This window comes from Engystomops pustulosus, chromosome 10 (genome assembly GCF_040894005.1).
Source record: "Engystomops pustulosus chromosome 10, aEngPut4.maternal, whole genome shotgun sequence".
NCBI lineage: Eukaryota > Metazoa > Chordata > Amphibia > Anura > Leptodactylidae > Engystomops > Engystomops pustulosus.
This window is the reverse complement of record NC_092420.1, coordinates 59,827,003-59,853,823: the sequence shown is the minus strand read 5'-3', so window position 1 is coordinate 59,853,823 and position 26,821 is coordinate 59,827,003. Positions and strand designations below refer to the sequence as shown.

At 43.4% G+C, this 26,821-nt stretch overlaps 1 protein-coding gene across 1 annotated transcript in view; it reads right to left on the bottom strand.

Moving 5' to 3' along the window:
* Nucleotides 1-4,845: 4,845 nt before the first annotated feature.
* Nucleotides 4,846-26,821, bottom strand: part of LOC140103529 (regulator of G-protein signaling 5-like) — an 88,328-nt gene continuing 66,352 nt past the window's right edge. Inside the window, exon 5 of the mRNA XM_072126624.1 lies at nt 4,846-12,179. Coding sequence (XP_071982725.1) covers nt 12,018-12,179 — 162 coding nt within the window. The 3' untranslated portion in view covers nt 4,846-12,017. The remainder of the gene's footprint in view (nt 12,180-26,821) is intronic.

Genomic DNA, 26,821 nt, shown 5'->3' with positions numbered 1-26,821 from the left:
AAAGATGGTGAGGGAGTACGTAGCTGACCATACCATCGTCCTAAATGATCACACAGCTCCCTACAACTACTGGGTTTCAAAGCTGGACATGTGGCACGAACTGGCGCTGTACGCCTTGGAGGTTCTTGCCTGCCCTGCCGCTAGCGTCTTGTCCGAGCGGGTTTTCAGTGCAGCTGGTGGCATCATCACAGATAAGCGTACACACCTGTCGACTGACAGCGCTGACAGGCTGACGCTTATTAAAATGAATAAAGGCTGGATTTCTCAGAATTTCCAATCTCCACCAGGTGAAGGAAGCTCAACCTGAATAATTGATCCACTCCTCCTCCTCCTCATTTTCCTCCTTCTCCTCCTCTTTGTACAGTAAAGCAGAGGAAACTGGCTATTTTTTGACAGGGCCCACTGGCTCTTGCTATAGTACTTTATGCATTTAATTTTTCTGGAGGGCCACCTACCCGGTCCTCTGTTTGAAACAATTTTTGTGAGTGCCACATACAGGCACTCAATCTATTCCATTTTTCTGGAGGGCCACCTACCCGGTCCTCTGTTTTAAAAATTTTTTGGGACTGCCACATACAGGCACTCAATCTATTCCATTTTACTGGAGGGCCACCTACCTGCTCCTCTGGTTTGAAAAATTTTTGGGACTGCCACATACAGGCACTCAATCTATTCCATTTTTCTGGAGGGACACCTACCTGCTCCTCTGGTTTGAAAACTTTTTGGGACTGCCACATACAGGCACTCAATCTATTCCATTTTACTGGAGGGCCACCTACCTGCTCCTCTGGTTTGAAACATTTTTGGGACTGCCACATACAGGCACTCAATCTATTCCATTTTTCTGGAGGGACACCTACCTGCTCCTCTGGTTTGAAAACTTTTTGGGACTGCCACATACAGGCACTATCCAAACTAAATTGTCTCCATAGCAGCCTCCACACGTTGTCTCCATTGCTACCTCCAAAAGTCGTCCATATAGCTGCCTCCATACATCCTCCCCTTATCAAACGAGGTGTGTCAGGCAGAAATTTGGGTTGTTTTCATGGATTCCACATCAAAGTTGTTAACTTTGTCGCCACCCTGCTGTGTTATCCACAAAATATACTGGCAAACTTTTATGATTAACCGATATTATTTCAGCGCTTCTTGCGCAGCTGTTTACATTCCCCTCACCCGCCATATCCCAAACTTATAAGAACGCTACTACACTTGATCTTATACAAAAGGTTCTTAGAAGTGCTGTTTGGGGAGTAGCCTAGAGACAGGGGCTTGGATTGGCGAAAGCTTGCCTGGCTGCAGAGCGCCAGCTCCATCCCAAGATCCAACTAACATAGTTTTAACTGCAGCACCTTTAATCTACTACTAGTTCACTGCCTCCATAATAATAATAATAATAATCTTTATTTATATAGCGTCATCATATTCTGTAGCGCTTTACAAATCATAGGAAACAAATACAAATGTAATGTAACAGAGCACAACATTTGTATGGAACAACAGGAGTGAGGTCCCTGCTCGCCAGAGCTTACGGTTTATGAAGATGATGGGGTAACACGAGCTAAAAGAATATTTAATGGTCAAGCCATTCTTCTTAGGGAATAGAACAAAATATAATAAATGGAATTGCTGTCGCTTGAACCACTCAGCCGTCATCTTATATACCAGGTCCAGGGTGAATGGGACTGCAGAGAAGTCTGGTGCCTGTTGGTTGCTGGATAACAGATGGGAGGACGACACAGGACGGGTTAGTAGAAGAGTTAAAACGTCATGCAGTTAATGAGTGTTATAGGCTTACCTAAAGAAATGGGTTTTAAGACCACGTTTGAAACTTTGGAGGTTAGGTATTAGTCTGATAGTCCGGGGCAGAGCATTCCATAGAATTGGTGCAGCTCTAGAGAAGTCTTGGAGACGCGAGTGGGAGGTCCGCACTAGGGTAGAGGTTAATCTAAGATCACTGGCGGATCTAAGAGCACGGGTTGGGCGATAGACTGAGATAAGAGAGGAGAGGTAGGGGGGTGCAGCATTATACAGAGCTTTATGGATGAGGGTTATTATTATTTTAAACTGTATTCGAAAGGAGACTGGCAGCCAGTGCAGCGACTGGCATGAACTGTAAGCATACATGGTCCCCTTATCAAACGAGCTGTGTCAGGCAGAATTTTGGGTTGTTTTCATGGCTTCCACAACAAACTTGTTAACTTTGTCGCCACCCTGCTGTGTAATCCACAAAAAATACTGGCAAACTTTTATCATTTACCGATATTATTTCAGCGCTTCTTGCGCAGCTGTTTACATTCCCCTCACCCGCCATATCCTAAACTTATAAGAACGCTACTACACTTGATCTTATACAAAAGGTTCTTAGAAGTGCTGTTTGGGGAGTAGCCTATAGACAGGGGCTTGGATTGGCGAAAGCTCGCCTGGCAGCGGAGCGCCAGCTCCATGCCAAGATCCAACTAACATAGTTTTAACTGCAGCACCTTTAATCTACTACTAGTTCACTGCCTCCATACATGGTCCCCTTATCAAACGAGCTGTGTCAGGCAGAATTTTGGGTTGTTTTCATGGCTTCCATGTTAACTTTGTCGCCACCCTGCTGTGTAATCCACAAAATATACTGGCAAACTTTTATCATGTACCGATATTATTTGAGCGCTTCTTGCTCACCTCCTTTGGTTCCTCTCTGCCACCCATTGGTTTGAAGCCTGAGTCCATTTAGGGTATGTCGCCATGACACTCTCTAGCCTGCTGCCGCTGCCTCTGCATGCCGTCCCCTATAGTGTCAGGGTCAATTATTGGATGTTTTAGATGCTATCTAGCTTCATTCTGTCACTCTGTCATGGCCATGCTGTTGCCCATAATTTTGGCATAATGTTGCGATTATGCAGCCTCAGAGGCATCCATGCATGCTGCCCCTGCTGTTTCCTGTCCATTTCCGTGGTGTTTCCATCCTTTTCTGAGGTTCCCAGGTGTTTGGCCAAGCTTCCCTGTGCAGAGCCTTGGTCCCCTTGAAAAATGCTCGAGTCTCCCATTGACTTCAATGGGGTTCGTTATTCGAGACGAGCACTCGAGCATCGGGAAAAGTTTGTCTCGAATAACGAGTACCCGAGCATTTTAGTGTTCGCTCATCTCTAGTTACTTTATTCTGTATTCTGTGCTGTTTACCATAATTAATTATGGGGGAATATAAATTATATTAAAATAAGGGGCATCATATAAATTGTATTTAGTTTGTGAAGTATATTCAGGGGCTATGATAGAATACATCTATATTAATATTGTAATTATTCATTTATATTATAATATTTTGAGGGGGCCATAATGTGGTCAGTTGTATTTAGTTGTATATATATTATTTTGGAGCACAGTGTGGGACATAGCTGCTGTCCAAAGGACTCCAAGTGCCCATGTTAGTCATAATAAAACACTACTGACTGCTACTTATTCTTTTAATCCCCAGGGAAGTAATAAGGGTATACTTAATTGTTCAAACATTGCTTGTGTATTTCTAATTCAAAGGAGAAACAAGGTGGCACTCACCAACATGGCAAACTTTCTTTATTGAAGCGAGGTGCAGTACAGAGAAGAGCGGGGCCAGGCGACGGGCCGTTTCGCGCTAAAACGCGCTTTCTCAAGCCGTGACGTCATCCGTCGGCGACTGCGCACAATATATGCGCCACAGTCCGCCGGCGGCGTCAAGGCAACAGTAAACAACAGTGACGTGCAAGTAAGTATAAAAACATTACAGAGTTAAAAACAAAACAGCGTAATTCAGCAGTCTTATTGCAGAGGGAACATTATACATAAGTAGAATTGCGGAAAGATACTAGAACGAACCCTAATTAATAGGAATGTGATATTATCACCTAAATAGAGATTTTTTAATAATCGGTAAGGGCAAGGATAAAGAGATCTATAAGAAGACGCTTAAGTCATTCTTATCATTCATGCCCAAGGGGCCTACAGCATTAAACTTTATAATATATTTGCTTTCTCGCTGCATCAAGGCGAGATCTCTATTGCCTCCCAAAGGATCTGCTTTAATTTTTTCCATGCCAGCAAATTTAAGAACATTAGGATTGCCATCATGAGCAGTTCTAACATGTTCAATTAGTCGTGGGCATCCTTTCCCAGAATGAATAGACAGCTGGTGTTCCCTGAAACGCACCCCTAATCTGCGTATAGTTTTGCCAATATAGAACAATCTGCATGGACAAAAAATTATATACACTACATGTGTGGTCTTACAGGAGATAAAGGAGCGTACATTTAGACTTTCTCCTCCAAAGCGTATATGTTTAAGTTGGCTATTGAAAGCACAAGCGATGCAACTGCCGCACCTGTAGTTTCCAATAGGAGTCTCACTTTCCAACCAGGTAGAGCGGGAAGTATGAAATCTACTTTTTACCAAAAAGTTTCTGATAGTCGGGGAGCGTCTAAATGCGACCATAGGTTTGATGCTGGTAATTTCTTTTAACTGTGGATCCTGCCCTAATACACCCCAATTATTTTGAATGGCTTCTCGGATAATCTTTTCGCATTGCTTGTGTATTTTCCTGTTTTTGTTAAGCTACATTTATAATGTCTTGAATGTATTTTATGCTTCAGTAGAATAGCATGTTTGCTACTTGTCTTACCACAGCTGATCAGTTTCCAGACATCATTGCATTCCTTGTTGTGATCAATACATCATCAGCAATGACTCATGGCAGACGGCATATGGTCCCCTTACTACTCCAGTCCCATCAGAAATCATCTACGGCACACATCCAATGCATAACATTTTCTCATTCACTACTCTCTCCCCCTCCCCTGTAAGCACTGATTACACAAAGACAAGGCTAGTTCTTACTATTTATTTCACATGCAGTGTTACATTGAGTATATATAATGTTAGCCAGATAGTTTCAGAGAGAAATATTAATTCATATGCGATACATGCAACACTTCACCATCACAATCTGCCAGGAGACAGCAGAGATGGAGTAAACCCCTCTATGGTTAAACTTCTGCACATTAATATTACTTAGAATGGTCTGATTATTGTTGGAAGCTATTTGCCTGCAATATAAATTCACTTTTTTAGTCATTTATGTTTTTGTCTTCCTTTTATATTGCCATTATTTTCTGCAATATTCACAATTAAACCATTGTAACTCCCATCTTTGTTCTATGTACATGGACGTGGTCATACACATAGGGGGATATCTGTCATAAGTCTCAGAGCAGAAATGTTGTAGTTGCCCATGCCAACCAATCATAGCTCAGATTTCATTTTCACACAGATGTTATCAAATGAACGCTGAGCTCTTATTGGTTTCCGTGGGCAATTAGAACAGTTTTACCCCAGAAACTTGATGATAAATCTGCCCCATAGACTGTATGGTGGCATGGGATCTCGCCTGTCCTACAAAGAGCTGATTGTGATGGTTTATGCTTCTATGGATGGTTTCCATGAACTATACTTTATTTTCTTTTATGATTCCAAATGTCAGTTTATGAAACATCATAGTGGGATGATGCTTACAGTATATTTGACCTCAGTGAAGAACATGAAGTAAGAATTGTATAAAAATCCACGGAAGACACAGAAAGTATAACTACCTATGTGAAAGACAACATACTCTGCTCTGTACAATGGTGCACGGGCAGGATAGTGCTTTTCTAACTGATTGCCTAGTAACCGGAAAAACATAACACAGCAATGATTTAGGTTCATCAATGTCCTTCTGATTCCTTTCTGTGACCTTTTTAGGTATGCTTATAGAGTCAGATATTTTGAGGCGAACATTTTGTTATCTGGGAAATAACCTGGCAGTGTTTCCAGCTGAGAAGTGGAGCTATTACAATACAGTTACTTTCTCCACGTCATTGGTGCTGTGTGTATAACTTCACACACATCAACTAAAATAACGTGAGATTTGATATCCACAGCCAAATGATAAAGTGTCTACACATGATAGACTGTAATGATCTACAGTGGAAAGGTTTAAACACGGCCAGCCTCGTCCCTGGAGTACGGGCGCCTAACATTTTACTGTGGCGCCTAATTTTATTTATTTATTATCATAGATCTATGAGTGCGTCCCGTCCTTGGTTACTGAGCAAACAGGTCGACTCTTAAGTCACTGCTTCCAAATGTCAAGTGTTGTATATTCCCCCCATGACTTCAGATCTACACAACATCAGGAATCTATGGAATGATTTACAGACGAGAACAAAAGACTTGTAACAGGCAGTTTTTCTGCTGTCTGAGATAGGAGAAAGATAAATTGACTACATTAAGTAGACTGGGATATATTGTCATGCTGATCTGATCACATGTATGTATTTCGCTGTATGGGATGACAGCCGTATATATATTAATTAAATCTGTCTAGTCAAGCCTATATGTTTCCATTAATATCAACGTTAGCAGAATTCTCCCAAAATACATTGATAAATGAGAAACTCTCCTCTGCTCGCCTTGTATATTGGACAGATATCTATCCTTTACTACCGTAGATCAAATAGTCAATGTAAGGCTACAAATACACGGTGCGGCCGTGATGCAGCCGGTCTCATCAATGAAGGAATTGTGCTGATAATTCATAATAATAATTATTATTTAGCGACAGTTTCATATTAACTATATATGAAACTGTCACTAAATAATAATTTTATTATGATTGATCGCCACGATTCCTTAATTAATGTGGCCGGCCGCATCACAACTGCATCATGGCCGTGTTATACCCATAACTTTTATTCATACTCGAAGGGAATTGTATGCCTGCTACTATTTGCTGTATCTGTAAGACTTTGTTGAAAAATATTAAAAATATTAAAAGTATTTTTGTAGTACCAACTATTTCTATGCCATATTTCCTTGGATTGGTATTATTTATTCTGCTAGCAGATGACTTATAGATGTACAGCTAATGATCTCCTCAAGATGTTTTCGAAGTTGCCTTCGCCTCTGAATGTCTTGGTGATGTAATCAATGAAATCATTGCAGGAAAGCGCAGAAGCACATCATTATCCTCATTCAAGTGCACATAATATATACGCTAGCAAAAAGGTTAAGCAAGGTGACAGAGCTGCTATTATATAAAGTGTAGGAGATGCCATCTCACCATCACAGCTTTCACTATCAGTGAAAATAAAATCAGTGTCCCGCAACTGAATATATCCACGAAGGTGTTAAACATTTATAGCATAGGAGTAATGACTACATTTTATTAACCTCCATATTCATATAAAGCCACATGGCATTTAAAGTTATGTGTAAAACATCTTATTGGTTTGTGTTTTCAGGTCCTATGCAGACTCCATGGTGCAGGTATCTCCATGGTTCGTGTGTTACTCCACTGCCTCTTATTCATATCTAGGTGGGCAGATAGAAGGGAGTAAAGTTGGCCGTACACAATAGATATTTGTATCCAGTGATCAGTCAAAACTGACAAATTTGGGAGATTGGGCCTGCCACCAAATGGATGGATCCTCTGGACTCAGCAAGGTGGGCCAAGCATGCATGTGAATAGAGTAGTCAGACCAGATACTGTAGATGTCAGCTGAAAGAGACTGGATACTGAAGCATATGGCCAGTTTAACACATAGCAGGGCCGGAGAAAGCACCAGGCATGGTGCTTCTGGGGACTGAGATTTGGCCATGTGGGCCCCCCAGCAGATTTGTACCCCAGCAGTTGCCCAGGTATGCCTGGTGCTTGCACCAGCCCTGCTATGTGTTAAGCTGGCCATATGCTTCAGTGCCTAGGTGCTGCCGCCACAAAGTTGCATCCTGTGCATGTGACACCAGCCCTCGTCTCTGCACTAAATTCACTGCGTGCCTGCCAGCAGAAGAGCCAGATAAATACAGGAGAGTGGGAGCCCTGGTGGACTGAGGTGAGTATTACATTTTTACTTATTTACTGATCACATTTTGTCAGTGAGGGTTAAGGGGGCTGTATATAACGAATTCATGGGAGGTGAGGGGGCCTCTATATAAAATAACCATGCAGGGCTGTATACAATATAACCATGAGGGTGCCCGTATGTAATATAACCATGAGGTGCCTGTTTGGTATAATAAACTAGGGAATATTTTAGGCAACAGAGTACCATTTAAGTATCCAAATTTTAATGCCACTAGGCAAGTTCACTACAAAGCGGCCCACTAAGGCTTTGTCACCAAGGGGCCTACTGAAACCTGGAGCCGACCTTGACACATAGCAGTGTTGTCTGACTTGTACTTTAGATGCATCAGAGTGAAACATTTTCATTTCTATGTATGCATTACCTATAGAGGGTTTTGGCAAGAGTATTTTTTCAGGGCTTTATATGTAATATAAAAATCTATGATAATTGTAAAAACAATGCACCTTAGAGTGTGCTTCAATCAGTGATCTCTACCCATTAACAACACATAGATTGGTTAATATTATTCATAGAAGAACTTAACAAGGGCTTTGAGAGAAAACTAGTCCAGTCACACATCATATCCTCTGGAAGAAATTTTAAAGTACTTTGGATTGAATTTATGATAGAATTTTGCAATGCCTACAATGGTTAGAAGAGCCCATCTGGTTACCACTATGTTCCAAGGCAAGTACCTTCAGGGTGAGGTTGGAACATAAGCACCGATCCCCCAAAACCTAACGACATCTAATTAGTAGCATCATTTTTTACGATGGCTGCATGGACATATTCTCAGTGACAGGTGTCTCATGTTGGCTGACATGAGAGTAATCCTATCCATTACCATAGATCCACCATTCCCTAGATCTCTTGCAACAGGGTCAGGAAACCAGAATGGGCTGCCGAAAAAATTATAACAGATTACCCAATAAATGTGCTTTACTCTTGTTTTGAACTCTAGGTACAGGAAGATTAGTCCTCAGATATAGATATCTGATAACTAAGATGGCTTGTACAGAACATAAGAATGGCATTTCTCCTACAAAGCAAGATTACAGCTTATAACATATTGCAAAAATAAACCACTGTCTCAATTTGCAGGTTACTGAGCTGTGCAGAAGTCCCATAAAACTATTCAATGCAAAAGCATAAAGATATTGGTATATTCTGTTATTGCCAAGGTGTCCTGCTTTATAATATAAGTAGCTGGCTGACGGATTGGGATTCAATAGACTATGAACATTTTGTAAGGAAGTAGCAGATTAAATTATATATCCACACACAGTAGAAGCAATTTGTGCAACTGAATAGCCATTGCGTGGATCTGAAAACCAATCTTTGTTGAGAAGAATGAGACAGTTGCAACAAATCTTGCATATGTGCATATAACCTATAAGTCTATGTGATGTTTTTGTAGGTATATTGTTTGTGCTAGGTTTGAAATTTGTTGAGATCCTTTCCTATCACTACACATCTTGGCTTGGTATGGTTTCTTTCTTATCTTGCTTGATTTTGTAATAGATTTCATTTGTCATGCTCGCTGACAGAATATTATGTGTGTAGTTTCTTGTACAACAAGTTCTTTGTGACCATTAAAAGACAAATAGTGACCTAAAAAGGTCTGTCACCCACAGTGACCTAAAAAGGTCTGTCACTCAGCAAGGAAGACAAATGGTTTCAATCAAAAAAGTGGGGTTAATAACAATTATAAATTCAACTAAGTTATTTAGACTCTGTTCATACCACATTTAGAGCCTATTAATAATATATGTGGTGGGAAAACTTCACAGCCCAGAACATAGGACATCAGAAAGAGATTTGGAAGTTCAAGGACATCAAGAACAGATACATATGGGGTTCCCTTAATACACACATCTCCTGTGACAAAGAATCAGGACAGATAGCTCCTATAGCTTCCTGCTCTGCCAAAGCTTTAAACTGTATTGGCAGCCTGAAGACGCCGTTACAGTTGAAAGAATGGGTTGTGTTTCAGCTTCCTGCATCTACCAATTTCCCTGAACCAGTCCAAGAGATCAAGCACTGTGTGGGCCCCAATTCTCTATGATCCTGCAAAGTTGTGTAGGCCACTGTATGGCATCCATATGTTTTTTTGTGGTATGGAATACAGTGGTAAAATTAACTGATTAATATAAACTCCTGCAGAGTTTATATTTGTTCACTATTAGGAATGTAATCCAATGTGCGTGTATATATTCTAAATGTGGTGTGAACAGAGTGTATAAACCCTTACTTCAAGAAATAATTTATGTGACCTTTCATACACAAAGATTCATGATTGATCAGTAAAAGATTTGAAAGTTTATTTAAAGAAAAAAAGACAAACAATGCACCCTCATACCAGACCGGTCATAGTAGAGAACACTTACAATATCTAAAGGGAATGCATGCAATTACTTTTTTCCATCTCTACAATCCGAGCAGTGTTTCCATAGTTTCCATATAAAGTACTATCCTAGGTTACATGTGCACCAATTATTCAGCCCATGTGCCTGCCTTACAGAAAGGATCCCTCGTGTACAGGCTGTTCTGTGTGTAGACCTAACCAGGTTTAACACTTCACAGGACCTAATACAATTGTGTTCCATGATTCAGGAGACGACAGTATATTATGGAGCTGGCGACCAATCAGAATATTCTCGGCAGGACAGATATGTCGCAGCCTACAGAATAATTTAATGACTGTCTCAGGTGATTGGAATGAAGCCTATTCTTATACCTGGGAATGGAAATAACTATTTTATCAGTTTTATCATAACCTTAGCCTATCCTTAGGGCCTTCTTTACTTTTATACATACAATTTGGGATGTGTCCTGCTCATACTCAGGGCTAGGAGGTGATATGTTCTGGAATACTTTATCACTTTATCAGAAAGTGGTTGCTAAATAGTAAATTTGCATTATGGATTACTTCCTTCTAAAATGTGATAAAGTACTCCCTAAGCCAATTATAATTTTCAGTGTTACAGTCCCAGATGGACACATTGTTATTGACCCGCCTGGAATAGCTATCCCTCTAACCCCATTTACCTAGAACGTTCGTTGCCACCTTACCACCTAAGGCCCCGCTAACACCAATTCCCTAGAGCTCTCATCTCCATATGAAATAATTTTGGTCATCCTGTACTTTTGAAACTACCCATTCCTTATTATACCTTTCTGTAAGCTTCTCAACCCATTCCCGGAACCTTACAACCTTATGTCCCTTCACCAATACTTATCCTGGGGCTGGGAGTGCCATCCTACAGGCCCTGTATGGGTAAGTATTACCTTCCTAAAATAACTTACTGTGACAGTCTTTGCAGGTCACTAGGACGTGTACATGCATTGTGAATGCATTTTTTAGACAGTGTATTAATTTATAACCCAATTGTAATATTATAGGGAAGTATTACTGCACATTTTAGTGTTAGGAAACTTCAAGTGTACTTTGTGGTCAGCAGTCTTGACTCTTAAATTAGTAGGGAATGTGCCTGTGCATATAAAACTGTTAATGCCATTCAGCTGCGCCCAGAACTTCTGCTAGTGGTCTACAGAGGAGCTCTGTGAGATGTCTACACACCAACGAATCATCATCAACATGAAAAGCGCATTCATTAGGAACACTCTGCTTCCTATGCTGAATGAGGCCTTGATGAGTAAGAGTTAACCTTGGGACTAATCCAAAAGATATTTTGTGATAATCTCTCAGGTCATGAAAATAACCCCTTCCCCAGGATATATTACCATATTACTAATCTGTAACCTGTTGTTGAGTTCTCTCTCAGTATCACATGGGACAGGTTGGGCAATAACGTAACAGACCAAAAACAACCATCGAATAAACCCCTAAATTCCCAGAATTCCACTGCTCATGGCGCGACTGCTCACATCATCTTGTTAAAAGAATTACATGGGACAACTTTTTATTATTTTCTTAACTATTTTTAACTAACAGAATTTGTACATGCTCTATAGTCTATAAAATAATGGACAGATTGGCAACAACAGTCATTTGGAAAGGCCCATTACGAAAAGCAATTGCAGAAACAACAGACCAGCAAATCAGCGGGTGACACCCAAGGTCTGCTGGGGGTGCACTGCACAGCTCTATCACTCTGCTACTTCACTAATTCCTGGTAGATGTCAGAGCGGACAAATCTGGGCAGGGAGTCCTTTTCCATTAGAGCAAAGATCTTCTTCTGGGCCAGGTCAAAACTTGAGGGTGATGGTTCCACCAGGTTCTTTATGGTCACGGCTCTGGTGAAGTGGTCAATGTTGACCTGTCAAAAAAAAAAATAGCAGTGTTTAGAAATGTTTGACACAAGTAATTTAACATGGATTTCAGATTCAGATGTATGCATGTAAAATTTACCAAATTGCAGTTCCAAAACAGAGTAAGTAAAATAACAAAGTGACAATAGGACAACTGCATTTTTTCACAAATGGCTCACATGATGCCACAAATCAATGTACAATTCAAAAGTTCCTTGTAGTCACCAGGCCTGGAATTTCATAGTCTAAAGTATTTTTGCACTGGTTTCATATATTCCATTCATCTACTTTTTCATCTTGGGTCTTTCTATGTAGTATACACTTTGTTCATATAGTACTTATCGTTTATATATCTATCTGTGTATGCCTTCATATAATATTATGTATAATAATTTGGCTTCAAAATGTATGTATATGTCAATATTTTTTAATATTTATCTCATTGGGTTTGAGGGAATAATTCATTCAATAATACATTCATGATCTTATTGTGTTTTGGCCAATGATGTTGGAAGGCAGTGCAGTGGTAAGAGATGGTTAAAGTTGGCATTTTACCAGGAATGTCATTTTGAGCTTGTGACAGGTTTCAATATCCATGCAATGCTGATCTTATAAATGCCTTTGTCAGCATCTTGAATTATTTCAGTAGTTTGTAAAACTTTATTTCACATTAGCTGGCTCCCTGCCAGCAGCATGTGATGAGTCATAGGGAGGGTGGGTAGTGGTATGTCTGTGTCTCCTCAGGCATTCTTCCTCTACTCCACACCCCCCTCCCATGCCTGCTCAATATGATAGGAAGTGGGGTGGGAGCAGGAGGAGTGTGGAGGAGAGGAGACTGAGACAAAGGAACACAGGCTGATGCAGCTAATCCCCCACCCCCCTGCCCCTGGGTCTCACCACACACTGCTGGCAGGGATCCATGTGAAATAAAGTTTTATAAAGTACTGAAATGATTCAGAAAGCTGAAAAAGGAATTTTTTGTATCAGCATAGCATAGGCTATTGCAACCTGTATCCAGCTAAAAATGAATTACTTGCAGATTTCAACAGTATTTTGCCGTAGATTTTGCTTCACCCCAGTCATTAGAATGGGTAACATTTTTGGTTAGAAAAATGTGTAGGTTGACAATGTCTGGCAGTTCTCCATGCACAAGTTTATCTAGCATTCAACATTTGGATACAGTTGATGATAGAAAATAATAAATAACATGCAAATAATACTCAGCTGGAAGAGTGCATAAAGATGGTAGAGACATATTGGTGGGATTTTTTTAGAGACATATTGGAATTCTAACTTTTTTAAATATGCTGAACTATAATATGATATAACAATTTAAAAAAAACATAAATTGTTAACTCTTGAAACAGTCTATAAAAGAATCCAGAAATAAATATGTATATTATAAATTGATATTATACCTCTAAACTTTCCTTACACAAAAAAAGGTCAAACCTAAAAAAATGAATAAAAAGAAAGCAACTCTATGACTTAGCCCTGGTAGTTATAAACAATTGATATTTTTATGGGTAATCTTTGTGGTTTTCATGGTAACAGGGGCAAGTGTCATATTCTTTGTGTGCATTTTATTATCCCTGGGGAGGGAATAAACTGACACTATCCAGTAAGCTCAATATTTTCCCACAAGTTTGGTCTCTATTTTTCATCAGCTCCTCATATTCTACATAATATTCAGGAAATGCATAAACACTAAATGCCTGGGATTTTGTTATAAGTAGAATGACTGTAAGTAGTGCAGAAGGGATTTGCAGAATGGTTGGGGAAATTAGGGGAATTTTGCATTCCAAACTTAATCCTTACTTGTTATTTTGTTTTATGATTCCACCTATTGCACTAGGCGCAGCGGCATAGCTACCGAGGTTCCAGTGATTGTAGTGTATGGACCCTGCATACACGAGCCCCTCACCTTGCTACTTACATATTATAAATTCTGACATTGGGTATATTATATAGGTATTCAGGAAGTGATCTTTGCTCTGGTTGATGAAAAACTTGTGGGAGCTACAACTCTGCAAATGTAGATTCTTCATACTGGGGCCTCAGAACTTTTATCTAATCATGAAGAATTATGCCTCAAAAAGGGCCATCAACCTGTTCTCAAGGAGGTGACATTTTTCCCACTGTATTTTTTATTTTTACATGCAGGCTGATGCTGAAAAGGAACATTGTTTTCCTACGTGTGTAAGGAATCATGGTGGTTCATCCCGAGAAGTCATGCTGACCGATTCACATCTTGGCTTGATTGACGTCCAACTATGTCACTACAAGCCACATCTGGTACATGCACAGTGAATGATGATTTACTGCCCCTGGCTTAATCTATGCATCTGTGTCTTGTGATGACATAACATGGCTTTGGAGGTCAATAAAGATATAATGGCAGACTATATTGAGTGGGTCCATACTAGAGATGAGCGAACACTAAAATGCTCGGGTACTCGTTATTCGAGACGAACTTTTCCCGATGCTCGAGTGCTCGTCTCGAATAACGAACCCCATTGAAGTCAATGGGAGACTCGAGCATTTTTCAAGGGGACCAAGGCTCTGCACAGGGAAGCTTGGCCAAACACCTGGGAACCTCAGAAAAGGATGGAAACACCACGGAAATGGACAGGAAACAGCAGAGGCAGCATGCATGGATGCCTCTGAGGCTGCTTAAACGCACCATTATGCCAAAATTATGGGCAACAGCATGGCCATGACAGAGTGACAGAATGAAGCTAGATAGTATCTAAAACATGCAATAATTGACCCTGACACTATAGGGGACGGCATGCAGAGGCAGCGGCAGCAGGCTAGAGAGTGTCATGGCGACATACCCTAAATGGACTCAGGCTTCAAACCAATGGGTGGCAGAGAGGAACCAAAGGAGGTGAGCAAGAAGTGCTCAAATAATATCGGTACATGATAAAAGTTTGCCAGTATATTTTGTGGATTACACAGCAGGGTGGCGACAAAGTTAACATGGAAGCCATGAAAACAACCCAAAATTCTGCCTGACACAGCTCGTTTGATAAGGGGACCATGTATGGAGGCAGTGAACTAGTAGTAGATTAAAGGTGCTGCAGTTAAAACTATGTTAGTTGGATCTTGGCATGGAGCTGGCGCTCCGCTGCCAGACGAGCTTTCGCCAATCCAAGCCCCTGTCTCTAGGCTACTCCCCAAACAGCACTTTTGTATAAGATCAAGTGTAGTAGCGTTCTTATAAGTTTAGGATATGCCGGGTGAGGGGAATGTAAACAGATGCGCAAGAAGCGCATGATGCGCATGGAGCTGGCGCTCCGCTGCCAGGCGAGCTTTCGCAAATCCAAGCCCCTGTCTCTAGGCTACTCCCCAAACAGCACTTTTGTATAAGATCAAGTGTAGTAGCGTTCTTATAAGTTTAGGATATGGCGGGTGAGGGGAATGTAAACAGATGCGCAAGAAGCGCTGAAATAATATCCCTAAATGGTAAAAGTTTGCAAGTATATTTTGTGGATTACACAGCAGGGTGGCGACAAAGTTAACAACTTTGATGTGGAATGCCCTGTAATAGCTCTTGGGCGGTGTGCCTTTTATCGCCTAGGCTCAGCAGTTTCAGCACCGCCTGCTGTCGCTTAGCGACGGCACTGCTGCTGTGCCTAGAGCTACCGACTGATGGCGCCATGCCCACGGATGGTAATTCGGAGGAGGAGGAGGTGGAGGAGGGGTGGGAGGAGGTATAGTAGGCCTTTGAGACCTGGACCGAGGTAGGCCCCGCAATTCTCTGCGTCGGCAGTATATGACCAGCCCCAGGGTCAGACTCGGTCCCAGCCTGCACCAAGTTAAGTGTAGTAGCGTTCTTATAAGTTTGGGATATGGCGGGTTAGGGGAATGTAAACAGATGCGCAAGAAGCGCATGATGCGCATGGAGCTGGCGTTCCGCTGCCAGGCGAGCTTTCGCCAATCCAAGCCCCTGTCTCTAGGCTACTCCCCAAACAGCACTTCTAAGAACCTTTTGTATAAGATCAAGTGTAGTAGCGTTCTTATAAGTTTAGGATATGCCGGGTGAGGGGAATGTAAACAGATGCGCAAGAAGCGCTGAAATAATATCCCTAAATGGTAAAAGTTTGCCAGTATATTTTGTGGATAACACAGCAGGGTGGCGACAAAGTTAACAACTTTGATGTGGAATCCATGAAAACAACCCAAATTTCTGCCTGACACACCTCGTTTGATAAAGGGACGATGTATGGAGGCAGCTATATGGACGACTTTTGGAGGTAGCAATGGAGACAACGTGTGGAGGCTGCTATGGAGACAATTTAATTTGGATAGTGCCTGTATGTGGCAGTCCCAAACATTTTTCAAACCAGAGGAGCAGGTAGGTGGCCCTCCAGTAAAATGGAATAGATTGAGTGCCTGTATGTGGCAGTCCCAAAAATTCTTCAAACCAGAGGAGCAGGTAGGTGGCCCTCCAGTAAAATGGAATAGATTGAGTGCCTGTATGTGGCAGTCCCAAAAATTGTTCAAACCAGAGGAGCAGGTAGGTGGCCCTCCAGTAAAATGGAATAGATTGAGTGCCTGTATGTGGCAGTCCCAAAAATTCTTCAAACCAGAGGAGCAGGTAGGTGGCCCTCCAGTAAAATGGAATAGATTGAGTGCCTGTATGTGGCAGTCCCAAAAATTCTTCAAACCAGAGGAGCAGGTAGGTGGCCCTCCAGTAAAATGGAATAGATTGAGTGCCTGTATGTGGCAGTCCCAAAAATTGTTCAAACCAGAGGACCGGGTAGGTGGCCCTCCAGAAAAATGGAATAGATTGAGTGCCTGTATGTGGCACTCACAAAAATTGTTTCAAACAGAGGACCGGGTAGGTGGCCCTCCAGAAAAATTAAATGCATGAAGTATAGCAAGAGCCAGTGGGCCCTGTCAAAAAATAGCCATTTTCCTCTGCTTTACTGTACAAAGAGGAGGAGAAGGAGGAAAATGAGGAGGAGGAGGAGGAGTGGATCAATTATTCAGGTTGAGCTTCCTTCACCTGGTGGAGATTGGAAATTCTGAGAAATCCAGCCTTTATTCATTTTAATAAGCGTCAGCCTGTCAGCGCTGTCAGTCGACAGGCGTGTACGCTTATCGGTGATGATGCCACCAGCTGCACTGAAAACCCGCTCGGACAAGACGCTAGCGGCAGGGCAGGCAAGAACCTCCAAGGCGTACAGCGCCAGTTCGTGCCACATGTCCAGCTTTGAAACCCAGTAGTTGTAGGGAGCTGTGTGATCATTTAGGACGATGGTATGGTCAGCTACGTACTCCCTCACCATCTTTCTGTAAAGATCAGCCCTACTCTGCCGAGACTGGGGACAGGTGACAGTGTCTTGCTGGGGTGACATAAAGCTGGCAAAAGCCTTGTAAAGCGTACCCTTGCCAGTGCTGGACAAGCTGCCTGCTCGCCTACTCTCCCTCGCTACTTGTCCCGCAGAACTACGCACTCTGCCGCTAGCGCTGTCAGAAGGGAAATACTGTTTCAGCTTGTGCACCAGGGCCTGCTGGTATTCATGCATTCTCACACTCCTTTCCTCTGCAGGGATGAGAGTGGCAAGATTTTGCTTGTACCGTGGGTCCAGGAGAGTGAACACCCAGTAATCGGTGCTGGAATAAATTCTTTGAACGCGAGGGTCACGGGATAGGCAGCCTAGCATGAAATCTGCCATATGCGCCAGAGTACCAACGCGTAAGAATTCACTCCCCTCACTGGCCTGACTGTCCATTTCCTCCTCCTCCAACTCCTCCAACTCCTCTTCTTCTGCCCATACACGCTGAACAGTGAAGGACTCAACAATGGTCCCCTCTTGTGTCTCGCCAACATTCTCCTCCTCTTCCTCCTCATCCTCCTCCACCTCCACCTCCTCCGATATGCGCTGAGAAACAGACCTCAGGGTGCTTTGGCTATCAACAAGGGAATATTCTTCCCCCGTCTCTTGTGACGAGCGCAAAGCTTCCGACTTCATGCTGACCAGAGAGTTTTTCAACAGGCCAAGCAGCGGGATGGTGAGGCTGATGATGGCGGCATCGCCACTGACCATCTGTGTTGACTCCTCAAAGTTACTCAGCACCTGACAGATATCAGACATCCACGTCCACTCCTCATTGTAGACTTGAGGAAGCTGACTGACCTGACTACCAGTTCTGGTGGAAGTTGACATCTGGCAGTCTACAATCGCTCTGCGCTGCTGGTAAACTCTGGATAACATGGTCAGTGTTGAATTCCACCTCGTGGGCACGTCGCACAACAGTCGGTGAGCGGGCAGTTGGAGGCGGCGCTGCGCTGCCCTGAGAGTGGCAGCATCTGGGCTGGACTTCCTGAAATGCGCATAGATGCGGCGCACCTTCGTGAGCAAATCAGACAGATTGGGGTATGTCTTGAGGAAACGCTGCACTATCAGATTTAACACATGGGCCAGGCATGGCACATGTGTCAGTCTGCCGAGTTGCAGAGCCGCCACCAGGTTACGGCCGTTGTCACACACAACCATTCCCGGCTTGAGGTTCAGCGGTGCCAGCCACAGATCAGTCTGCGCCGTGATGCCCTGTAATAGCTCTTGGGCGGTGTGCCTTTTGTCGCCTAGGCTCAGCAGTTTGAGCACCGCCTGCTGTCGCTTAGCGACGGCACTGCTGCTGTGCCTAGAGCTACCGACTGATGGCGCCGTGCCCACGGATGGTAGTTCGGAGGAGGAGGTGGAGGAGGGGTGGGAGGAGGAGGAGGCATAGTAGGCCTGAAACACCTGGACCGAGGTAGGCCCCGCAATCCTCGGCGTCGGCAGTATATGAGCAGCCCCAGGGTCAGTCTCGGTCCCAGCCTCCACCAAGTTAACCCAATGTGCCGTCAGCGATATATAGTGGCCCTGCCCGGCAGCACTCGTCCACGTGTCCGTGGTCAGGTGGACCTTGTCAGAAACGGCGTTGGTCAGGGCACGGATGATGTTGTCTGACACGTGCTGGTGCAGGGCTGGGACGGCACATCGGGAAAAGTAGTGGCGGCTGGGGACCGAATACCGAGGGGCGGCCGCCGCCATGAGGTTGCGAAAGGCCTCGGTCTCTACTAGCCTATAGGGCAGCATCTCCAGGCTAAGCAATCTGGAGATGTGCACATTAAGGGCTTGGGCGTGCGGGTGGGTTGCACTATATTTGCGTTTCCGCTCCAGCGTCTGGGGTATGGAGAGCTGAACGCTGGTGGATGCTGTGGAGGATCGTGGAGGCGACGATGGGGTTTTTGGGCCAGGGTCCTGGGCAGGGGGCTGACTAGCAGCTGACACAGGGGAAGGAGCAGTGGTGTGCACGGCCGGAGGTGAACGGGCTTGTTGCCACTGAGTGGGGTGCTTAGCATTCATATGCCTGCGCATACTGGTGGTAGTTAAGCTAGTAGTGGTGGAACCCCTGCTGAGCCTGGTTTGGCAAATGTTGCACACCACAGTCCGTCGGTCATCCGGTGTTTCCTTAAAGAACCTCCACACTTCTGAAGATCTAGCCCTCGCCGCAAGAGCCCTCACCACGGGAGCTTCACTAGTTGACAGTGGCGCTGATGCACCAGCTCTGGCCCTGCCTCTCCGTCTGGCCCCACCACTGCCTCTTCCAACCTGTTCAGGTCGAGGACTCTCCTCCGTCTCAGAAGCACTGTGTTCACCCGGCCTCTCAACCCAGCTTGGGTCTGTCACCTCATCATCCTCCGATCCCTCAGTCTGCTCCCCCCTCGGACTTCCTGCCCTGACAACAACTTCCCCACTGTCTGACAACCGTGTCTCCTCATCGTCGGACACCTCTTTACACACTTCCACTACGTCAAGAAGGTCATCATCACCCACAGACTGTGACTGGTGGAAAACCTGGGCATCGGAAAATTGCTCAGCAGCAACCGGACAAGTGGTTTGTGACTGTGGGAAGGGTCCAGAAAACAGTTCCTCAGAGTATGCCGGTTCAAATGGCAAATTTTCCTGGGAGGGGGCAGACTGGGGGGGAGGAGGCTGAGGTGCAGGAGCTGGAGGAGTGGGGATTTCGGTGACATGGGTGGACTGCGTGGAAGACTGACTGGTGGTGGACAAATTGCTCGAAGCATTGTCAGCAATCCACGACATCACCTGTTCGCACTGTTCTGGCCTCAACAGTGCTCTACCACGAGTCCCAGTAACTTCAGACATGAACCTAGGGAGTGTAGCTCTGCGGCGTTCCCCTGCTCCCTCATCAGCAGGTGGTGTCTCACCCCGCCCAGGACCACGGCCTCTGACCCCTGCAGTAGTTGGACGCCCACGTCCCCGCCCTCGTCCTCTACCCCTAGCCCTGGGGTTAAACATTTTTAAAATGAGAGTTATAACTTTTTTTTTTTTTTTACTTTTTTTTGTTTTTTTTTGTGTTTTTTTGTGTTTTTTGTTTTTTTTTGTGTTTTTTGTTTTTTTTTGAGTTTTTAGAACCAAACAATCCTATCCTATTGCTATGGCTATTTTCTAGCCAAGTATCAAAGGAAGCACACTACTATGCCAGATGAGATGACACTGAGTTAGTGCCTAATAGAAATCCAACCCCTACTGAATTTTCCCACTTCAGCCTTTGCTATGGATATGTGCGCCACTAAGCGCAGAACACAGCGGTCGCAAGTCTCACTACAAATTGCTCAGAATTGGCAAGTACATGCACTGCAGAAACTACAGCCACCAGCAGATCAACCAGAAATCAAATATATAGAACGCTACTGTAGGCTTCAAGAAGCTATTTGTATTCTCCTATGGCTATTTTCTAGCCAAGTATCAAAGGAAGCACACTACTATGCCAGATGAGATGACACTGAGTTAGTGCCTAATAGAAATCCAACCCCTACTGAATTTTCCCACTTCAGCCTTTGCTATGGATATGTGCGCCACTAAGCGCAGAACACAGCGGTCGCAAGTCTCACTACAAATTGCTCAGAATTGGCAAGTACATGCACTGCAGAAACTAAAGCCACCAGCAGATCAACCAGAAATCAAATATATAGAACGCTACTGTAGGCTTCAAGAAGCTGTTTGTATTCTCCTATGGCTATTTTCTAGCCAAGTATCAAAGGAAGCACACTACTATGCCAGATGAGATGACACTGAGTTAGTGCCTAATAGAAATCCAACCCCTACTGAATTTTCCCACTTCAGCCTTTGCTATGGATATGTGCGCCACTAAGCGCAGAACACAGCGGTCGCAAGTCTCACTACAAATTGCTCAGAATTGGCAAGTACATGCACTGCAGAAACTAAAGCCACCAGCAGATCAACCAGAAATCAAATATATAGAACGCTACTGTAGGCTTCAAGAAGCTGTTTGTATTCTCCTATGGCTATTTTCTAGCCAAGTATCAAAGGAAGCACACTACTATGCCAGATGAGATGACACTGAGTTATTGCCTAATAGAAATCCAACCCCTACTGAATTTTGCCACTTCAGCCTTTGCTATGGATATGTGCGCCACTAAGCGCAGAACACAGCGGTCGCAAGTCTCACTACAAATTGCTCAGAATTGGCAAGTACATGCACTGCAGAAACTAAAGCCACCAGCAGATCAACCAGAAATCAAATATATAGAACGCTACTGTAGGCTTCAAGAAGCTGTTTGTATTCTCCTATGGCTATTTTCTAGCCAAGTATCAAAGGAAGCACACTACTATGCCAGATGAGATGACACTGAGTTAGTGCCTAATAGAAATCCAACCCCTACTGAATTTTCCCACTTCAGCCTTTGCTATGGATATGTGCGCCACTAAGCGCAGAACACAGCGGTCGCAAGTCTCACTACAAATTGCTCAGAATTGGCAAGTACATGCACTGCAGAAACTAAAGCCACCAGCAGATCAACCAGAAATCAAATATATAGAACGCTACTGTAGGCTTCAAGAAGCTGTTTGTATTCTCCTATGGCTATTTTCTAGCCAAGTATCAAAGGAAGCACACTACTATGCCAGATGAGATGACACTGAGTTATTGCCTAATAGAAATCCAACCCCTACTGAATTTTGCCACTTCAGCCTTTGCTATGGATATGTGCGCCACTAAGCGCAGAACACAGCGGTCGCAAGTCTCACTACAAATTGCTCAGAATTGGCAAGTACATGCACTGCAGAAACTAAAGCCACCAGCAGATCAACCAGAAATCAAATATATAGAACGCTACTGTAGGCTTCAAGAAGCTGTTTGTATTCTCCTATGGCTATTTTCTAGCCAAGTATCAAAGGAAGCACACTACTATGCCAGATGAGATGACACTGAGTTATTGCCTAATAGAAATCCAACCCCTACTGAATTTTGCCACTTCGGCCTTTGCTATGGATATGTGCGCCACTAAGCGCAGAACACAGCGGTCGCAAGTCTCACTACAAATTGCTCAGAATTGGCAAGTACATGCACTGCAGAAACTACAGCCACCAGCAGATCAACCAGAAATCAAATATATAGAACGCTACTGTAGGCTTCAAGAAGCTGTTTGTATTCTCCTATGGCTATTTTCTAGCCAAGTATCAAAGGAAGCACACTACTATGCCAGATGAGATGACACTGAGTTATTGCCTAATAGAAATCCAACCCCTACTGAATTTTCCCACTTCGGTCTTTGCTATGGATATGTGTGCCACTAAGAGCTAAACACAACGGTAGCAAGTCCCCCTGCTAATTCCTCACAAAATGGTAAAAGATGCAAATTAAAATAAAAAAAGTAGAACGTTATTGTAGCCCTAAGAAGGGCTGTTGGGTTCTTTGAGAATCACTCCTGCCTAACAGTAAGCTAATAGAACACCCTAACGCTTTCCCTGACCAGCAGCAGCTCTCTCCCTAGCGGCATCCAGAGACAGAATGATCCGAGCAGCGCGGCCAGCGGCTAGTCTATCCCAGGGTCACCTGATCTGGCCAGCCAACCACTGCTATCGACGTGTAAGGGTACCACGTCATGCTGGGTGGAGTGCAGAGTCTCCTGGCTTGTGATTGGCTCTGTTTCTGGCCACCAAAAAGCAAAACGGCGGGAGCTGCCATTTTCTCGAGCGGGCGAAGTATTCGTCCGAGTAACGAGCAGTTTCGAGTACCCTAATGCTCGACCGAGCATCAAGCTCGGACGAGCATGTTCGCTCATCTCTAGTCCATACCCATAAGTTTATATAGGAGAAGGAATACACTGCTCAAAGTTTTATTTCTGCACAATAGCAAACCTGACAGTAGAAGAACATTGATTGTTAACTGTTATCTTCCTGGAGAACAGGTTGTAGATATAGACTTTAGACTTTAGAATTTCAAGCAACAAAATTGGAAAAGTTGAAAGAAAGCGACAGATGAAGCAGGGGCTGCCAAATCATAGTAGCACTCCATGATGACTGCATAAGGCAAAAGTCTCCTAGATCATCTAAATACATAGGGGCACATTTACTTACCCGGTCCATTCGCGTTCCAGCGGCGGCTTCTCGGACGAGGGTTCGGGTCTTCCGACGATTCATGAAGGTCCTGCGCCCGATGTCCACTAGGTGTCGCTGCTGCGCCGAGCTCCGCCGAGTTGCGTCGGAGTTCACTGATCTCTTCCTGGTGCATGTGAGTATGGCCCGTGCGACCAATTTTTTGTTTTAAATGCGTCGGTTTTTCCGAATCCGTCGGGTTTTCGTTCGGCCACGCCCCCGATTTCCGTCGCATGCATGCCAGCGCCGATGCACCACAATCCAATCGCGTGCGCCAAAATTCCGGGGCAATTCAGAGGAAATCGCCGCAAATTGGAAATATTCCGGTAACACGTCGGGAAAACGCGAATCGGGCCCTTAGTAAATGACCCCCATAATCTTTATATTGTGGAGACAATTTGAAGTTCACTTATTAGATTATTTTTACTCTTTACAATATGAGTTATTTTCCATAACGTATTCGCCTTTTGTTTTCTATGAAATGACTGTGGCTCTTATGTCAGTGTTCCTTTACAGAACAGTTAATACTGGGATCTATATTCACAATGCTTTTTTATAGCACGGAAACTGCCTATTTCCCTTTCACATACGCTGACATACAAAATGAGGCTTTAATGCCAACCTAAAAAGACTGTGAGAATTACAGATGCTGACAGATTCCTGCAATCGGCACAGTACGGGAACAGAAAATGACACAAGTCTCTTTTATGATGGACTCAGATGACCAGCTTCTGTCAATACCTGCTGCACACGTGAAATTGTAGCAGTTGATCAATTATTTTTAAGTGACCATATCAATCAAGGGCCCATGTCCCTTTTGTAAGAATTACAAATACATATACATATAAATTATATTTTCCTTTTATATCCTAGTACGGATCCTTCAACATTATAGTCATGGTAGTGGTGCAAGAGTGTCAGCTCCTGAGCCCGCATGATTCCTGCCATGTACTTGTATAGTGGCTGGTTGTAACCACCTTCTGCGGTATCATACACACACACCACACACATATAAGTATAGTAATAGTATGAGCTTGTCGGATATTGCACAGCACAGAGATTAGTGAATGGTAATACAGAGCATCTCATAGGAATGCTTTAAAAACTAACACTAACTTTTATGTCACTTGAAATCCAGGTTTAATGCACATATAATGGCACTTTAAGCGGCTTATGTCTGAGAGTTTCAAAAAAACAGATCAATAATAATGCTTGGAATATAAAGTCATTAGTGCTAATCTCAAGGAGTACGAATGTGGAGGGTCTGTAGATTTTGTTGACATCTATGTAGCTATCTTCGGATACCAAGTATACATTAAAAAAAACTGTTCAACTGTTCAAACTGTACCCACTGTATGTAGGCTTCAGGGTATTTATGTGAACATTAAAAGTCTCCTTATATAGGACAAACAACTTTGAACTTCAGCTATAGGGATTGGCTGACCAATACAGTATGTAGGAGCTGCTATAACAAACTAAGGTCTACAACATCTACAACGTTTGGCCTGGCAGCCAGAGACTACATATGCATTTTGTTTTTCTCAATGAACACTATTAAATTCAATGCACTGGTCATTTTGAGGAAGAGAATGCACAGTCTCTTAAAGATAGTCTTCTGCCAGCTGCACACTTGGCCATGATCCAGCGAGACCCATCACACCATTTATCACAGTACTGCAAGTCACGAGCTGCAGCACTAAATATTTATACAAGTGTCTGAGCACAGGCAGGGTCACCATGACTCCCCATGGGAGACTCTACATCCGCAGAATGTGGCAGGACCAGCTCTGCTGGGATAAAACATCTGTGTCTTGCTTGGGTAGATCACCATGGGAAGCAAAGTCCTTGACATTCACTACGTGCAGAATTCAAGCTGTGAAAGTGGTCTACTGCCTTCGGTGTAGATGTTCAGACAGTGAATACGTCTTCTGCAGAGAATATTCAATGTCAGGTGCTCTAATAAAGTAAGTTATCACATCTGATGAGGCTTAGTTTGCTTCTGAAAATATATTCTGAAAGGGAACATGTCATCAGGAAGATCATTTTTACCTGAAGTCAGGTTCCATTAGCCTTTGACATATTCATTTTAAAAATGCTGTTGTCAGCAATTTGTATAAATCAAGTGCTTTTTAATCCATCACTTTACATTACATAGCTCCCTGCCATCAGCGTGTGGTGAATCCCAGGGAGGGGAGAGGTGATAAGTCAAACAGAAGGAGTCGTCTTCTCCTGCCGTTTGAACTGCCCCCCTTCCCCGGGACTCACCACATGTCACTGGCAGGGAGCCAGGTAATGTAAAATAATCAATGAAAAACCACTGGATTTATTCATATTGCTGAAAATGAAACAGAACATTCCATAGGATATTGGAACCTTGGTAAAAATTACCTCCCGGATGACAGGTTCTTTTTAAGTGTGGATTATGGAATAGCAAACACCAGTGATAGCATCCTCTTGTCATATACCACTGATGTCTTGGCTCCAGTCTCTGTTTTCAATTTTTTTATTTTTAAGAAGCAAAACGTGACTTAAATTTGATTCAATGGAATGGTTGGTACAGTAAAATATGTTTAAATACATGGGGCCTAGCATTTGATGTATATACTGAAAAAAAAGAGAAAAACAGAGACTTCTAGTCGAGATCAAACACATTGCCCACAGGCCAAATCCAGCCCAACACCTCATTTTATATGGCCCTCAAGGTCTTCTATAAAGAAAAATCTGATTCAGGATTTTACATGCAGTGCCAAAGTAGTAAGAGCCAGATCTATATCGGAGCTCCAGCTCCAGGTCCTGAAACACCCCAGCACATAAAGCTAATGTGCCATCTGTGCAGGTCAGCTAGGATCACGCACCTACAGGGCACCATGACAACACTGTAATGGGCCCTACCAAGTCCCCCATAAGACCAATGTGGCCCTGCTATCTACAGACAATATCCAATGATCCTTGTAGGCTGAACATTTCTTCACTTATTTTATTGAGCAATGGATTTATTTACCGGTACTAGATTGATTCCCTGTAAATTTATCTTATCTAAGATAGGCCACCATACCAGGGCCATTTCCAATTATCTCAAATATACATAGTGTAAATCCCATACTCTGCAGGAGTAGAACAAGACAGTAGATATTCTTACCATTGTGGATCAGTTTGTACAGATGTGACACTAGTTTACAGATGGGTGAACAATAACTTACATACAGCTCAGTAGCTGCAAATCATAG